This window comes from Stomoxys calcitrans, chromosome 2 (assembly GCF_963082655.1).
Source record: "Stomoxys calcitrans chromosome 2, idStoCalc2.1, whole genome shotgun sequence".
In the NCBI taxonomy this organism is placed as follows: domain Eukaryota; kingdom Metazoa; phylum Arthropoda; class Insecta; order Diptera; family Muscidae; genus Stomoxys; species Stomoxys calcitrans.
Genome location: NC_081553.1, coordinates 118525085 through 118542955, shown reverse-complemented (window position 1 = coordinate 118542955; position 17871 = coordinate 118525085). Strand labels below are relative to the sequence as shown.

Sequence of the window (17871 nt, the reverse complement as noted above, 5' to 3'; positions counted from 1 at the left end):
AAGCCCCTCGAAATACTTTTGCAATATGGCACAGATCGGTCCAGATTTGAATATAGCTGCCATATAGATCGAAGTCGTGAATTAAGGTTTCGGCCCCTTTAAAGGCGCATTTATTGTCCGAAATCGCCGAAATTTGGGACAGTGAGTTAAGTTAGGTCGTTCGACATTTTTCTGCAACTTAGCCCAAATCGGTGCAGATTAGGATATGGCAGTCATATAGATCGATCTCTCGATTTAAGGTTTTGAGCCCATAAAAAGAGCATTTATTGTCCGATTTCACTGAAATTTGACACAGTGACAGTGACTTATGTTAGGCTTTTCGACAACCGTGTCGTATATGGTTTAGATCGGTTTATTTTAAGATTTTAGATATATATATACACAATTCAACAATGACTTGTACTTATTAGTTTTTGGTCTAAATCGGAACACATTTCGATATAGCTGCTATGGGACATTAGGTATGCATTTTTCACCGGATTTTGATGAAAGGTGGTTTAGATATATACCCGAGGTGGTAGGAATCCAAAGTTCAGTCCGGCCGAACTTAACGTCTTTTTACTTTTTTTTAACTAACAAATAAAATTTGTAAACTTTTGTATTAGGCAATTAATTATCTTGTAGGAACTGGGTTTGTATAAAAAGAACTCAAAACTATTTTAAAACGTTTGCAAATAGTATAAGGGAAAGGGATTGAGATATCATTCAGGACACAAGCCTTTGAATGTATTCGCAATAATACTTCTTTGAGTATATCTAACAATGTTCGAGCAAATGATTCAAAAATATCGTTGATGTGAATGATAAATATCGTTGATATCATCGTTCATTGTGTGGATAAAAGTAAAATTGAAAATTGTAGATTTGCAAAATTGAAAATATGTTCATGGATACTTCATTAAGGAACTATAGAAATAATTCTCTTATTATATATTTTGAACAAAGACATATAATACATAAAGATGTATCACTTCAAATGCGATTTTTTCATGTTAGATGTCGTTGGTAAAAGTTGACTCATCTTTCAGTGAGTGAATGTCAAGTTTATGCTCTATCTTCAAAGACTATTAATTTGAGCACAATATTGCCATGGTCGGAAAATGTGTCCGTTTTGGGGGTAGGGTGGCCGCCCAAACACTTGTCGCCACAATTGTATATCAGATTCGTTTTCTACTCTGAAAAACCTCTCATTTGATCCCATATCATCGTATTTGTCATGATTTAGGGGTGCTATATGTTGGCTTGCAAGTAGTGCCTTTCAACAACAAATTTGTACTTTGGGTCGTTGAGATTCTAAATAAATTGTTGCAGGAAAATGAACAACTTTCGTAGTTGTTTTTTCGACCAAAGTTGTTGTTTTTCAAAATTATTTCTATCTGTGTATGTTTTAGTTTTTTATTAAGAGTTATGCATTATGGAGATTTTCATCTTAAACTATACTAGATTTTTGATTTTCAATTCAAATTTATGTATATATTTTTTAATGTTTTTTTTTTTACTAAATTTTAATACATTTTCTGTTTTGTTCTTTGCAGAGTTTCACAAACAAAACACCTCTTTTTTGGATAACTATATCACTCACTGAAAAGCCTGAACAAAAACAAACCTTAGAAAACACAATCTAATTTTTGGAAACCTTTTGCTGCTACCAAAAAAAAAAAACTCTACATTTGTTTCTACATTAAAATCACAAAAAAAGAACTCGTCTACACATCATATTCTGGTTTAACTAATTTTTTGGAAATTTTCAACTACATCACTCATTGAACAAATCAAAAATCTGAAGAAAAAACCAAGCCGAGCAACTATAAGGAACATCGGACTAGATGTAATCATTTTATACCTCAAACACTTTTTAAACGCTAAGAGTAATAAATAAAATTGTAAATTTTTGTACTTAAGTGTTTAAAATAAGGTAAGTATGAATCGTGTAAATTGTTAAAGAACCCCCCAAACTAAAGATCTGTTTCCTTCTTTCCGATTTAGGTTTACACCACACTGAGAGAATTAATAAGTAACAAAACATTATAAATTATATTTTAAATATAAGTTGTATAGACAAAAGAAAGAAACCCAATTAGCTTCAAGCAACTATTCAAACCGAAAATCCACACACTCACACACACACCGCATAGTTTGTAAATTTCATACATAGAAACAACTGGAACAATAATTTTAGCAAGTTATTTGCTATTATTTTGCTTAACAGCGAAAAAAGGAGTCACTAGATCATAAGAAACCCCTACACAAACATACCCAAATCCTTAAACACCCACACTCACAAACACACATAAAGCTTCAAGATGACTATGAGTACAAATAATTGCGAAAGTATGACATCATACTTTACCAACAGTTATATGGGTGCCGATATGCACCATGGTCACTATCCGGGTAACGGTGTCACCGATCTCGATGCCCAACAAATGCATCACTACAGTCAAACACCAAATCATCAGGGCAATATGCCTTATCCACGTTTCCCGCCTTATGATCGTATGCCCTACTACAATGGCCAGGGCATGGACCAGCATGGTGTCTATTCGCGGCCCGACAGTCCCTCAAGTCAGGTAGGTGGCTGTGTGCCACCTTCGCAGGCGAACGGTGGCCCCATGGCGCCCCATCAACAGGCTCCACCTCAGCAACAGCCAACACTGAACGATGCCCACCAGCAACATCATCCGCAAGTGACGCAACAACAGGTGACACAACAAGTGCCAGCGCATCAGCAACATCCGCAACAGCAGCAGCAACAGCAGCAACCTGTCGTCTATGCCAGTTGTAAATTGCAGGCGGCCGTGGGCGGTTTGGGCATGGTGCCCGAGGGTGGATCACCACCACTGGTGGATCAAATGGTAGGCGGTCATCATATGAATCCTCAAATGGCAATGCAACATCATATGCAACATACACAGGCTCAGGTGAGCTAATTTATGAATAATAAATTAAAAAATTTCAATATTGTTTGCGTTTATGATTATAGGAATAAAACAATTTAAATAGGAATAAAAACTATTAAATCCATAATAAAATTTTAGCTAAGGTTTAGTTGGGTATGTTAGTAATATAAGCTCATATATTGTATATCACCAAAGTCCACCAAAGTCTTCGATAGCAGTTTTAAGCTTTAAATGGTCAGAGGTAAAACATCAAACATCGGTCTAAAAATGTCTCCATGTTAAGATCTTTAACATATGTAGTAGTCTGTTTAGAGAAGGAATATTGTTTGCAGCCCTGGAAAACACTAAGGTCATCAAGGAATATAACAAGAGATGAAGATCTAGTTTCAAACAAATAAGAATGTGCTAATTTCGTCTGGGCCGATTATTGGTTAGTCACCATCATGGATTCTGCTAAAATATTTATATACCAAATTTCTGCATAATCAAGCATTAATTTAAGCTTCTAGAGGGTGTAGAAGGCTAATCGACAGATTGGTTTATATGGGAGCTAACCAACTTGTAGACCGAATTAAAGAATTCTTGGATGACTTGGAAAACATGGATGTTGGAAATTATGACATCATATTACGTGCAAAATATCAGGTCAATCTGATAACTATTGCGGCTTCAAGATGTTGTATCGGCAGATCGGTTTATATGCGAGCTATATCTGGTTATAGACTAATTTGCATTATATTTATGTTAGATTATATTGGAGGACACGCGACTAACGACCTTGGTTACTTGTCGCTTCACTTGGATACCTTTGGTCTATTGTATTGACCCTAATAAAAGTAGAAGAGAAGAAGAAGGAGGAAAAATAGGTAAACATACACCACAGAACGATACATGAGGATAGTAAAACGAAACTAACGGATAAGACAGGAAAAAAACTCACTGTCAAAAAAATGATATAGTTAGCCAATTCAGGCCTCTACATAACTCAAGAATAATAAGAAGGCTAAGAGCCTGTTTTAGAGCTGGCAAAATATCGATAATCGCAACATCCGATATTTTCGATAATTCTAAAACAAACTATCGATAATATGAGAACTGAGAAGTAAAATTCAGAAGATCGATTTATACAGAAGAAATATCAATCAAATATAAAAAAGTCAGTTGGAAGTCATGAGAGAAATCATTGTACAAAATTTTAGCCCAATCGGATGAAAATTTAGTATAATTTTCTCTACATTTCGTGCTGGCCAATACCTTTGGATAAGTTGTGATTTAAAAGCCAGAATATTCACCTGCACTGGTGTTTTCCGTCGAAACTTATCTTCTTACTTACTTATCTTACAATAATATGATATACGCCCTAGCGCAATGGTTAGCATCTCCGCCTATGACGCTGAACGCCTAGGTTCGAACCCTGGCGAGATCATCAGAAAAAATTTTCAGCGGTGGTTTACCCCTCATAATGCTGGCAACATTTGTGAGGTACTATGCCATGTTAAACTTCTCTCCAAAGAGTTGTCGCACTGCGGCATGCCGTTCGGACTCGGCTATAAAAAGGAGGCCCCTTATCATTAAGCTTAAACTTGAATCGGACTGTACTCATTGATATGTGAGAAGTTTGCATTTGCATGATAGACATAAGTCTTAGTCCATCATGATGCATAGGCCTTAGTCCACCGTACAAAAGCTGGAAATGTTAACAATTGAAGGGCGGGGAATCCAAAATTCTTAAATATCTTTTAATACCATACCCACGGTCATACTAATCTAGTTATTCCGTTCGTAACACCTCAAAATATTAATTTGCGGCTCCATAAAGTGTATACATTCTTGATGGTATTGAATTCCAAGTCGATCTATCTATGTCCATCCTTCCGTCCGTCTGTCAAAATCACGATAGTGTTGGAACGAATGTAGCTATCTCTTTCAAATTTTAGGTCATTTGCAAGTGGGCCATATCGGTTCAGTTTTCGATATGCAAATATAAATTTTGCCCATGAACAGGAACAGAGGCAAACCGTAGCGCAGAGGTTAGCATGTCTCCCCATGACGCTGAACGCCTGGGTTCGAATCCTGGCGAGACCATTAGAAAATTTTCAGCGGTAGTTTTCCCCTTCTAATGCTGGTAACGTTTTTGAGATACTATGCCATGTAAAACTTCTCTCCAAAGAGGTGTCGCACTGCGGCACGCCGTTCGGGCTCGGCTAAAAAAAGGAGGCCCCTTATCATTGGGCTTAAACTTGAATCGAACTGTACTCATTGATAAGTGAGAATTTTACCTCTGTTCCTTAGTTTTCAATATAGCTTCCATAAAATGTGCTCCATCGACTTGACTTCTAAACCTCTGTAAACTGCAATTTATATACGGTTGGGCTGAAATGGATGTAGTGTTCTGAAAAGGCTTCAAACAATCGTGCCAAGTACTGTCCAAATCGGCTTATAACCTTTTATAATAGCTCCCATATAAAACGAATTAAACTATCTCCCGATTTGAAGTCTTAAGTAAACTGAAGACGCAATTGTTACCGTCTTAAATTTTGCAAGTAGTATTTGTATACCCTCCACCACATCGAAATATCAATTCCCGGCCCTACAAAGTATATATATATTTCGGATCGTCGTAAAATTCTAAGACGATTTAACGATCCATGTGTCTGTCCGTCTAACCGCCTGTCCGTCCTTCTGTCGTAATCACTCTAGAGCCTCCAAAAATTGAGATATTCAGCTGACATTTGGCACAGATAAGTCTTTTTGATGCACGCTGGTTAAGATCTTGAACGGGCCAAATCGGACCATATCTGGATATAGCTGCTATATAGACCGATTTTCCGGTAAAGGGTCTAATGCCCATAAAAACTTTATTTTTTTCAGATTTTGCTGAAATTTGAAACAGTGAGTAGTTTATGGCTACCCGACAACTGACCCAATATGGTTTAGATCGGACTATATTTAGATATAGCTTCCATAAAGACCGATCTCCCGATAAAGGGTCTGAAGACCATAAAAGCTTTATTTATTACCCGATTGCGCTGAAATTTGCAACAATGGATTATTTTAATCCTCCCAACAGTTGACCTGAATATGGATTAGATCGGGCTATATTTAGATATAGCTGCTATATAGACCGATATCCCGATAAAGGGCCTGAAGCCCATAAAAGCTTTATTTAATACCCGATTTCGCTGAAATTAAAAACAGTGGGTTATTTTGAGCCCCCTGACATCTGATCTAAATATGGTTCAGATCGGACTATATTTTGATATAGCTGCCATATAGACCGATCTTCTGATAAAGGGTCTGAAGGCAATAAAAGCTTTATTTATTATACGATTTCGCTGAAATTTGGAATAGTGCGCAGTTTTAAGCCTCCCAACATCCGACCTTAATATGGTACAGATCGGACTATATTTAGATATAGCTGTTATATGGACCGATATCCCGATAAAGGGTCTGAAGCCCATAAAAAGATTTATTTTTTAACCGATTTCACTAAAATTTGAAACAGTGAGTTATTTTTAGCCTCCTGACACCCGACTTAAGTATGGTTCAGATCGGACTATATTTAGATATAGCTACTATATAGACCGATCTGCCGATAAGGAGACTGTTGGGAATTTTGTTTGGAATTTTGGGGATCCCTCTCAATACATCTGGCAACTGTGGCTGTGAGTTAGATAGATAAACTGACCAACACACTATGTTTTTAATAAAGAGCAAAGTCCTTATTTATTCAGCTCGTAGTTGGAACATATGGTCTTAACAGGGGCGGTCTGAGGTATGGTTATATTTTTTTAGTATCTATCTGTAACCTGACTTACACAGATTAGTGAAAATATAGAGAGAATCACCCCAGTAACTAGATCATCAAAAGTCCCAAATTTTTGCCACCGAGGCCGCATACTCCGTGAACGCAGTATTCAACCCCCAGTCTTCTTTGTTGAGCAAGTCGTATCTGTGAGTTAGTCTGTAGCAATGCACATTTCAGGTAGCTTACAGACAAATAATAATAAGGCCAGCTCCAATTAGTTTAAGGCAAGCAAACATACACAATGTTGAGGAAATTTCAAAAACCTTTGATGTTGATATCAATGACCTTTATAAAACCTCAAACTAGTTACTTCCATCAAACAACTGCAATCCTTACCTTGTCTTCAAAAAATCGTCAACTAATAAACGCTTATTGACTTCAATTATATTCCACCATTCCTTGCCTTAACGACTAGGAGCCCAATGATCGGGATTAGTTTTTCCATTTGTTTTTCTTTCTGTACAGCTTTCTTATTTGTTTTCTTCTTATGTCTGTTTTTCTATGAACCTTTATTCACTTCCCGATCTTGTCTACATATTCTTTTAGTTGGGTTACAATGATGTCGTAGTACCCGATGTTACGGAGGTAAGAAAATTGTTTTTTTTTTTCTTGAGAATTTTCTGTTTAAAAGAATCCTATCAGCATGATTGAAATGTATAAGTACTTGAACTTGAGTTATAGTTTTGTAAGAACTTCAACATTCATTCGTTCTTAAGAGAATAATGAATTCTTAAAAGAATATGAAGAAATGAAATACCCTGCAACAGTTCCCCATGAATTATTTCACATATTGCTATGTGGAATTATTAACCTTGAGTGCTCTATTTAGTCAAAGAGTTGGCAACACTTGCCAGTTTCAAGTCATGTTTTATTTCGTTTTCTGAGGAATTCTATATTTAGTTTATTTTAGATTTTGTTAATTTTGTTATCATTGAAAGACTATTATTCAAATGACAATTTTGTCTAACTATCTATTTTAGTTGGGTTACAATGATGTCGGAGTACCCGATGTTACGGAGGTAAGACATATCTCAGTACTTTGTGTATATAACCCAATATTAGATGAATTGAAAAATGTAGAATTTAAAAAAATTCTTAATTGATCGTTAACTACGTCTGTTAGATTTTTCTGTTTATAATTTACCCCTTCTACCAGTAGTGTTTTTTCTTAAATTTCATTTAAGTGTAGCAATATCTTAACCAAAATGTATGTCTTGATGTTTCCTTCCTTCCTAAATATAAAACTAATAACAATTGTTTCTATTTTGAACTCTGCTCCGCTAGGTCCATCAAAACCATCACAACATGGGCATGTATGGTCAACAACAAACCGGCGTACCCCAAGTGGGTGGACCACCCCAGGGCATGATGCATCAGGGTCAAGGACCACCACAAATGCACCAAGGACACCCCGGCCAGCATACACCACCATCACAAAATCCAAATTCGCAACCATCAGGGATGCCTTCGCCTCTATATCCCTGGATGCGAAGTCAATTTGGTAAGTGTCAAGGAAAGTGATCGCCATTCCACGAAACGTATAAAGTGGAATTTTTTCTTCTTCTACCCCAAAAAAGTAGTTGTTTGAGTGTAGTTAGAGCTAGAGTTGTGTTTTTTTTTTTTATTTTTTGCAATGTTTGCACTGTAACAGAAGGGATGCCAAGTCAATAGAACTAGGATAAATAAAAATGATTTTTTTTAATATTTTTGAGAATTAGATGCATCACTGTTTTGTAAGAAGTTTAGAGAAGGCATCAAAACAAAGAGCAATGTCTAACTTGTTATTGGTGGTTTAGTCACATTCCTTCACTTCAGTAAACGTATATAATCGTTGGAGATACCTTTATTGCTAAAAATCATTACGAAAACTACGATTTGAAGTACAATATAACTGACATCGTGGTGTATAGGATAGCATGCCCGCCTATTGCACCCAAACGTCCGGGTTCAAATTCCGCCGGCAAGAACACCGTAAAATATTTTCAGCTGTGGTTTCCCCTCACTTTTCGGTTTATCATATGTTGCTGGTCACAAATTTTCGACGAACAATATATGCATATCCATCAATATTTGTGAGAAAGCATAATGATATTAAATTTCACCCACTGCAAGGTGCTCGTTTCTGAGTTCCACTTTCCACTTTCACTGATAATATTCGGGCACAATTATCAACTAGTGCTGCCACCCCGAATAACTTAATTCATAAAAAACATCATTTATATCATAATTCAAATATCATCGTATTCCTATAAGAACTACGCTCTCTACACGCAAAGAAATTAAACATTTAAAATATTTTTCCGACAAACAAATCCGTTTTCTTAGAAACTACTGCTACTAGTAATGTGTTACCTTTCCCCCAACATTTAAACGTAAGTCGTGAAGTTGCAACTTTTTGATGTAAAAGTAACTTTGTTTATTGTAAAACCTTTACGTGCTCTTTTTCTGTGGTTAAGGATTGTTCTATAACTCGAAAATTGAAAATTTTTTTTTTGTCAAAAATGTTTTGTTGCACAGAAAAAATTAAAATCGGTTTCAATCACGAAATTAATTGATCTAATTAATTTTTTTTTTTTTTTTTGAAACTGCTTCAATAACGAAAATGATAATATCCATCACAGTTTTTGTGAAAGGTGATTGAAAAAATTTTCAATATAAAAAAATTCCATATTCAATTAAAAAATTTATTGAAATTCCCAATTAATTTTTTAATTGATCCGATAAAAAAATGATTGATATTTTTCAAATTTTCTATTAATTTTTAATTGATCTAATTAAAAAATGATTGAAATTTTCGAAATATCCAATTAATTTTTTAATTGTATCAATTAAAAATGTCATTGAAAATTTTCAAAAATTATATTTACATTTTTGCGAACAGCTAGCTTTATAGGGCGCACCGTCAATTTCGATGCAACATGGTTCACAAATGTAAAACTCCTGGAACACGAATTTGAGGCTCATATTTGGATCCATGATCACTCACCTTCGGGGGGTTTTCCAAAAATGAAACGGAAAAATATATTTAAAAAGGTGGTCGAAAGAGTGTTTGTGGTGGAGTTTTAGCTTCTATATATAATGAGTATTTATATAAATTGACAATGAAAACAGTGCTGTTGTGTCCTAAAATATTTCCGATTCCTTTAAAAAAATATTCATAGAACTTACTGCCTGGAGAAGAAAGAGAAAATAAATTTGTGGTCTTGGCCGTTATTGTTTAATTAATAAAAAAAAATTAATTTTCAGTCATATTTTATATACATAAATTTTTAAGATTGAAATTAAAATGTTTGAATCAATTAAAGTTTTAATTGAAACTTTCAAAAATTTCAAACACAATTGTAGTTGAAAAAAAAAATTTCAGATTCATTAAAAAAAATTATTGAATGAATTAATTTTTTAATTGAAAATTACAAAAATTTCAATCGCGATCGTAATTGAAAGATGTTCAGATTCAATTACAATAATGATTGAATCAATTAATTTTTTTAATTGAAAATTGCCAGCATTTCAATCACGATCGTATGGATTAATTAAAAAATGGTTTCAATTAAAAAATTATTGATTCAAGGGTCAAGAGGTTACCCCCTCCTAATGCTGGCGACATGTGTGAGGAGCCATGCCATTTGAAAAAATGGTAGTTTAAAATTTGAATCGGGCACCACTCATTGATATATGAGCAGTTTATGCCTGTTCCTCTATTTAATGTTTATGGGGAAATTTGCATTTTTTGCCGTCAAAATGTGATGTACAACACTTTTTGAAATGCCTGTGCTCTAAACTGGCTCACGAACTTTCAATGGCATTTTTTGCCGTCAAAATGTGATGTACAACGCTTTTTGAAATGCCTGTGCTCTAAACTGGCTCCCGAACTTTCAATGGCCATCCAATAGGATTTTGTGCATTTTATTAATCATATCTCTAGTGTTTTTATGTGGAGGTGGCGATCGTCGTCAAGCTCCTGTAGGTAAGCAAACTCGTTTCAGTCAAAAGGACCGATCGCAGGGGGAACAGGGTGGCCATAGGTTATTTAATGGCGCCAAAAACTCGCCTTGTCATATTGAGCATCATAGGCACTCAGTATTTGTGCAAGAGCCGGTGAGGCCCTCCCTCTCACTGAGACTCTCTACTCGATGGCGCTGATTGTCCGCGACTGCTGTTGCAGCTACTCCGTATGGAGCAATCCACTATCCGCAACATGTGGACGTACCCGATAGCGCGCAGCTAAGCTTCTCGTGTCTGCAATGAACACCACACAGATCGGACCTCAATGTTCCATCCTGTGTGGTGTTCACAGCTATATCGTGCCTGTGATCTCAGCTAGCTCACGAATTTTCAATAGACGGTCATCCTATACCATTTTATTTTTTAAATTCAACAGGTCGAACAGCTCGTTCTGTACCATTTAAACTCAGCCACCCAATGTTTTATGGTTGCTTAATTTTCTTGAAGATGAATCAAAAAATCCAAAAATTTGCTATTCTGCATTAACCTCTAAATTACACTCTTTCGAACTAGAAATTGAATAAAAAGAAAACAAAAAAAAATATTTTCCAAAATTTCTGAATTGGCATCCCTGTTGGTGTAAACATTGCATGGTGTAGCTTTATTTGGATTTAAAAAGTAGTTTAGATATTTTTGGTTTTTTTATGTATTACATATACATATTTGAATTTATTTGTATTTTATATGTTATACATATGGGACATTTTGAATTTTTAAATCTTTCTGTTATACTTATCAACAGTAATATCTGCCTGTTTTAAAGATAAGCAGATCCGTTTAGATAAAGGTTATCTAAACACGAGATATAATGTGGGTTTGGTTTGTGGCTATGCTAACACAAGAGAAACTACAGTTTCTACTTATTTCCGCTAGAAGGTGTTACCTGTATACACAGTGGTCTGTATACAAGAAAATTAAAAAAAATAATTTTTTTTTTTAAAACGGAGAAAAAAATTGAATTTTTTTTTACAAAAATAAGAAAATGACAATTTTTACTTACTAAACTATTAATATTAAGTTATTCAGGTTAATAAATAAAAATATAACTTTTTCCCTGAGTAGATATTAGCTTGGAGTACCAGTAGAGGGCTTTTGGGCAGTGTTTTCAGATTAAGGGAAATTTCCCCAAACAGTGGAATTTTTTCGTGATTTGGGAAAAATTTTCCTTATTTGGGGTACGGTGATTTTGATGGGGAAAAAGGTTACAATAGGGAATTTTCTAGGGGAAATTCCAATAGGAGGCATAAGATTTAGTCCATCGTACTAAAGCAGAAAAAAAGCGTAACACCTCGAAATATTGATGTGGTGTATATATTGTATGTTCTTGGTGGCCTTGACATTCTAAGCCGATCTATTCATTTCCGTCCCTCCGTTCGTCAGTCGAAACGAAAGCTATCCCTTGAACGTAGTGTTTCTTATTACTTACAATGACGAAATTGAAATAAGCAATCCATTGGGGAAAAAAAAACAATAATCAAATTTGCCCGCTTGGTGAAACTTAACGGCCCCTGATTCCGACACAGGCCAATTTTTGCACCTTCTGGAACTCCCTGTTGCCAGTGCTCTTCTCCACAATCTTCCACCACTCTAGTGCTCATATGTCAGCACTGGTTTCATTAGATCCGTGTAGATTTTTCTGCAATGTGGACCTTAAATCTCCCGTGAACTCCATGTTGTCAGTACTTCTTCTTTCACCATGCTATTGCCCCATATGTCAGCACTGGTTTCATGAGGGCGGTGTACATCCAGTGAATCATTTTCCCCTAGCGTAGAAGTAGGAGACGCACAGCTCTTTTAGTTTCGAATCGAGGACAAGGTTTTTCGCCTCCTTAGACTACGGCCGTAAATACGGTATCTGGTATCTCCGAGTTTAGAGGACTAGCTCCGCCTCCCTTGGGTTCGCCTCAACTGATTACTCGTAAACAGTCTCCCCATAGACCTTTCCATGATCTTGCTGTTCGTCGTCAAGAATTTGCCTCGGGTCAGCAGCACGACAAATGATTGGCTTGTTCCTTTCTCTACCCCCCTCTTTTGAGCTTGTTTACACAGCTGGTAGCTCTTATAGTTTTCCTACAACTTGCCATGTATCTCGTTCGCTAGCTCGGATCGTAGGGAGATTCCCCTATAACCTATCCTTGGCCTTGTTCGCTCAGTCGGATTGTAGTAAGATTTTTTAAGAGTACTTTCTCTTTTTAAACCTCTCTTAGGAGCTTGTTGAAATAGTTTGGACTCCCAACACCCTACCAATATTTTCTTTATCTATTTTATGAAGATTTAATAGTAGCCTGCCTTGGGGATTTTCTTAGGGGAAAAACATTTTATTTAGGGATTTTTTGGGGAAATTTGTTCGGAATTTTGGGGATATGTCTCAAAAAAATCTGGCAACCGTGGTTGTGGGTTCGATTGCACTAAAGGCTATGGTCCGTGGCTACTGTAATATCGCAAGGGATGAAACTTGTCAGGCTGCCATGATGACCTGACCCAACTTTCTTAAGCCCGCATTCCTTTTTAACAATATTGCCAACTCTTCTCTTATAATATGATTAAATACAAAAAAATATATTCTTGGATTAGCAACCGGAACCACTGTTGTTGTCAGCAAAATATATTTTTTTTCTAGTGAATCTAAGGTCAAAACTGCTTCTAACCGATCTAACAACACATGTTCCTTATGAAATTGCTTAATTTGTTTCTCAAGAATTTGGTGATTAATTTGAACTCAAACAAAAAACTTCAAATTATTTAATTAAATTCCTTGAAAGTCGATAATTTCTGCACACCACCCACTTGGCATTTATCTTTTAAACATTTCTTTATTTCAACACCCCTATTATACACACACACATACACTCGGCATATAAATGAATCCTTTTAACCTTGACTTTAAATAAATTGCTTCTTACATTTAACCTTGATGTACATCCTATGCCTTAAACATAAAGAAAGAGAAAATTTATGGGCCTTTACCAATCGATCAATAGTTGGGAAAATTTTAAACACCGACTGATCAACGGTGACGGCGACACATGGAATACCTGACATTTTCAAAAACTGCAAAAGAGCTAGCAACACAACACATTTGCACAATGGCTATTCTTTTGCCGGATTATTTGCCCATAATACAGTTTGCAAATACAATAAAAGTGAAATTGTAGCAGTGACAGCAAACTGATAAAGGATTTGCTTTCTGGTAAAAATGGGATTAAGAGCGTTTAACTAGCTGAAAAGGATAATACTAGCAGCTACAATTATGCAGGCAGAAATCTAAGGAAAAGGATGTTTTGAAAAAAGGCGGCTTCTTAAGATAATGCGCCAAAAATAGAACATGGTAGAAAATGTGGAAACTAGAGCGTGTCTAATCTCAATGTAGGCGGTGAGGATTGCATGCACACTATTATGAAGTGTTAGATGATGGCAAGGAAGATGTTTGTGAGTTTTTGAAAGATTTGAAATCTTGACTCAGGATAAAAGAGAGCACTTTTATTCCACAAACCAATGTTTAGCTTCAACTAATGTCTAATCGAATGGATATTTTATTAGGACGCACATGCTTTACTTCTTCTAATGCAAAATTTTGCTATGGGGAATTTTTCCCCTTTTTCAACTTGTCAGCAAATGCCATTGTAAGGAAAAACCCCCACTTAAAAAATTTTTGAGAATGACTATCTTGGTTTTGGAAAATTCGAACATATGTCAATTTCCCGTGTTAATGTGTGCTGTCTACTCTCTGCCAGCTCTGCCTTGTCTCCTGCCAGCCTACTTCTGCTTCCTTTTGGTTCAGCCAATCATTTAGAATGATACTAGTATCTAGTATTGTACTTAGCTATAATACAGGATTCTCATTTATTTGTTTTGCCTTCAATTTCGTTGTGGTGTTGTCGTTTTTACTTCACCTCCTTTTTCTTGTGCTGGTGTTGCTGCTGCCGCATCTCCAGCCTCATGATGCAGGGATATTTTTATATTTGTATTGTGGCGTTTTTCTGTTGCCTTATTTTTGTTTTTGCACCGTTTCGTTTGTAGATTGAGATGTAAAGCAGAATTGATTACAGCCATTAGTTACACGTTATGTGCAATGGATGCCATCAATTTATTAATCTTTGGAACACGACGGTTCGCGTTTTTATATAGTTTTTTTTTTTGTTTGGTATTTTTTCTTTATGTTGATTTTGGTTATTCTGGCTTGTCTCTGTTTATTTGGTTTGTCATGGGCTTGCTGTTGGAGCTGGACTTACTGCTTCATCCTTTTGTGCAAAAAAATTCATTTTTTCATTCATGCTTATTTTTTGCCACTCTTAAGCTTTGGCTTATTCTCAAGTTTTAACTCACGCATTGTAGCCCTGGTTGCAATGACCAGCCTTGCCTGCAACAAAATTGCCAAAGACGTCATGCCTGCAAAAAGATCCGGCCTAAATCGTAACACAAGTCGGGATGGGAACCCAGCAAAGATAGGCAGTGGGGAAGCTACAAATTCGTTTTGCCTTCGAAAAGATTCGACCTAAATCATAGGTCGGATTTTGGAACCCAGTTAAAGTAGGATATGGATGTGGAACAGAACAGATATCAAACTGTTTTAGAAGGATCGGTGGCTAGAAGGGCAATATAAGGTCATTGGCGCATTTGAACCATATTTGTCATGAAAATTGAATCATTTCACCCCTATTGCTTCAAAAGTCCTACTACTGTGAAATACCCTCCAGAGTTTAAGAAGGATCGGTGGCTAGAAGGGCAATATAAGGTCAAGGACCCATTTGAACCATATTTGTTATGAAATTTGAACCTCTTCACCCTTATCACTTCAAAAGTCCAACTACTGTTCAATACTCAGTCGGATCCAAAGGATGACTGGTTTGTGCATTACAGCCACACTGAGGGCGACACCATTTGATGCACTGAATTTAATGCTACATCTAATGCCGCTGTACATAGTGGCTAGACAAATAGCTATGACCACTGCTGTGATGCTACATAGAATTCTATGCGGATGGTTTCAAACTAGACTACCAGGTGGCCTTTGGGGGTAGTCTCAAGAACTTGGACTGGTAATATCGAGAATGTTACCCGACCACTGCAATGTGTACCAAGTGGAGATACTAGCAATTAAAGAAGTTGTGGAATGGCTAAGATGTAATGTTATAACGACGATTGGTAAAAATATATTCTCAGACAGTTATTAAATCCCTGGAGAACGTATTTCTGAACAAAAAACCACCCTCGACTACCGTAGTTCTCTCAACTAGATGTCTGAACAGTTCTAAATTCATCTGTCTTGAGTGCCGGGCCACAGAGATATCACAGAGAATTGCGGAGTGGGCGAGTTAGCGAAACTAGGAACTACACTACACATTCCAGGGAAACGAAAATCTGTGGGTATGCTCAAGCGACACGGAAGGATCACGTCCGAAGGGCAACGAATGACAGATGGTCACAAAGAAGGGACTGGGCCATTCCTAAATTATGTGGCCTGATCTAAACTTGAAGAGGTCTGGTGATTAACTGTCGCTGGCTAGAATAGACGTCTCAGTCATTGTGATCGGCATGACAGGTCTTTGTCCGTTTCAACTACATAATATTTTCCAGTAAAAGTTATCGACTTTAACTGAGAAGCAGTGGCAATAACGTATACGGTTAATATGGAAAGGATAAAGATAAAACTCCACTTTGATTATAAAATTAATATATGCTGTGTTTTATTTTGGTACTATGCAGGTCAAATCACGATTAATCGGTTATTATTATCGGTTGTAGTATGATATCGATAACTTTCCAGTATTACTATGCATTGCAATTCTATACAGAACATATGACTTGCAATGGATAGGGCTAAAATAAAACCCGGCACTTATATTCTACTAACCTAACGTAACTTCTTCTTCTTCATTTTGTAATCGATATGCTATTTATAATCGTTGTCGAATTATTAATCGATATCACATTTAAGTTTTCTATTTACAATAAGCGATAAAATGCCACTTAATTAGAAATATCGTTAAAAATAATTTAAAAAATTTTGTTTTTAAAATCGATTATCGATTTTATTGGCGTTGTAAATTCGATTTCCACATCGGTTTTATCGGTTGAAAATACATAATTCAAAAATGTATGTGAAAACCTATTTGCAGTGTTCTATTTAAGTGCTTTATGTCGAAAAGCCTAACATAAGTAAGTCACTGTGTAAAATTTCAGTGAAATTGAATTTTAAATGTGCCTTTTATGGGGCCAAGCCGTTAAATCGAGATATCGGTCTATATGGCAGCTTTATCCAAATCTGTACCGACCTGAGCCAAATTGAAGGAGGATATCGAAGGGCCTAACATAACCCACTGTCCCAAATTTTGGCAAAATCGGAAAATAAATGCGCTTTTTATGAGATCAAAACCATAAATCGAGAGATCGGTCTATATGGCAGCTATATCCAAATCTGAACCGATCTGTGCCATATTGCAGAAATATGTCGAGGGGCTTAACTTAACTCATTGTCCCAAATTTTGGCGACATCAGACAATAAATGCGCCTTTTATGGGCCAAAAACTTTAAATCGAAAGATCGGTCAATATGGCAGCTATATCCAAATTTTTACTGATCTGAGCCAAATTGAAGAAGGATATCGAAGGGGCTAACACAACTCACTGTCCCAAATTTTGACAAAATCGGAAAATAAATGCATTTTTATGGGATCAAAACATTAAATCGGGTGTTCGGTCTATATGGCAGCTATATCCAAATCTAAACCGATCTATGCCATATTGCAGAAGTATGTCGAAAGGCCTAACATAACTCACTGTCCCAAATTTCAACGATATCGTACAATAAATGCGCCTTTTATGGGCCCAAAGCCTTAAATCGAGAGATCGGTCTATATGGCAGCTATATCCAAATCTGGACCGATCTGGGCCAAATTGGCGGAGGATGTCGAAGGGCCTAACACAACTCACTGCCCCAAATTTCAGCAAAATCGGATAATAAATGTGACTTTTATGGGCCTAAGACCCCAAATCGGCCGATCGATCTATATGGGGCTGATGCCAAGATATATTCCGATATAGCCCATATTCGAACTAAACCTGCAAAGAATCTGTGCAAAATTTCAGCTCAATATCTCTATTTTTAAAGACTGTAGCGTGATTTTAACAGACAGACGGACGGACATGGCTAGATCGT

At 36.3% G+C, this 17871-nt stretch overlaps 1 protein-coding gene across 4 annotated transcripts in view; it reads left to right on the top strand.

The window, feature by feature from the left end:
- LOC106081756 (homeotic protein antennapedia) overlaps nucleotides 1-17871 on the top strand; it is a 527471-nt gene that overhangs the window by 475446 nt on the left and 34154 nt on the right. The window contains exons 4-8 of one of the 4 annotated variants that reach the window (XM_059362105.1): nucleotides 1536-1915; nucleotides 1987-2921; nucleotides 7255-7293; nucleotides 7689-7727; nucleotides 7993-8209. In XM_059362105.1, coding sequence (XP_059218088.1) covers nucleotides 2304-2921; nucleotides 7255-7293; nucleotides 7689-7727; nucleotides 7993-8209 — 913 coding nt within the window. In that variant the 5' untranslated portion in view covers nucleotides 1536-1915; nucleotides 1987-2303. The remainder of the gene's footprint in view (nucleotides 1-1535; nucleotides 1916-1986; nucleotides 2922-7254; nucleotides 7294-7688; nucleotides 7728-7992; nucleotides 8210-17871) is intronic. The other 3 variants (XM_059362106.1, XM_059362107.1, XM_059362108.1) reach the window with 3 other exon arrangements.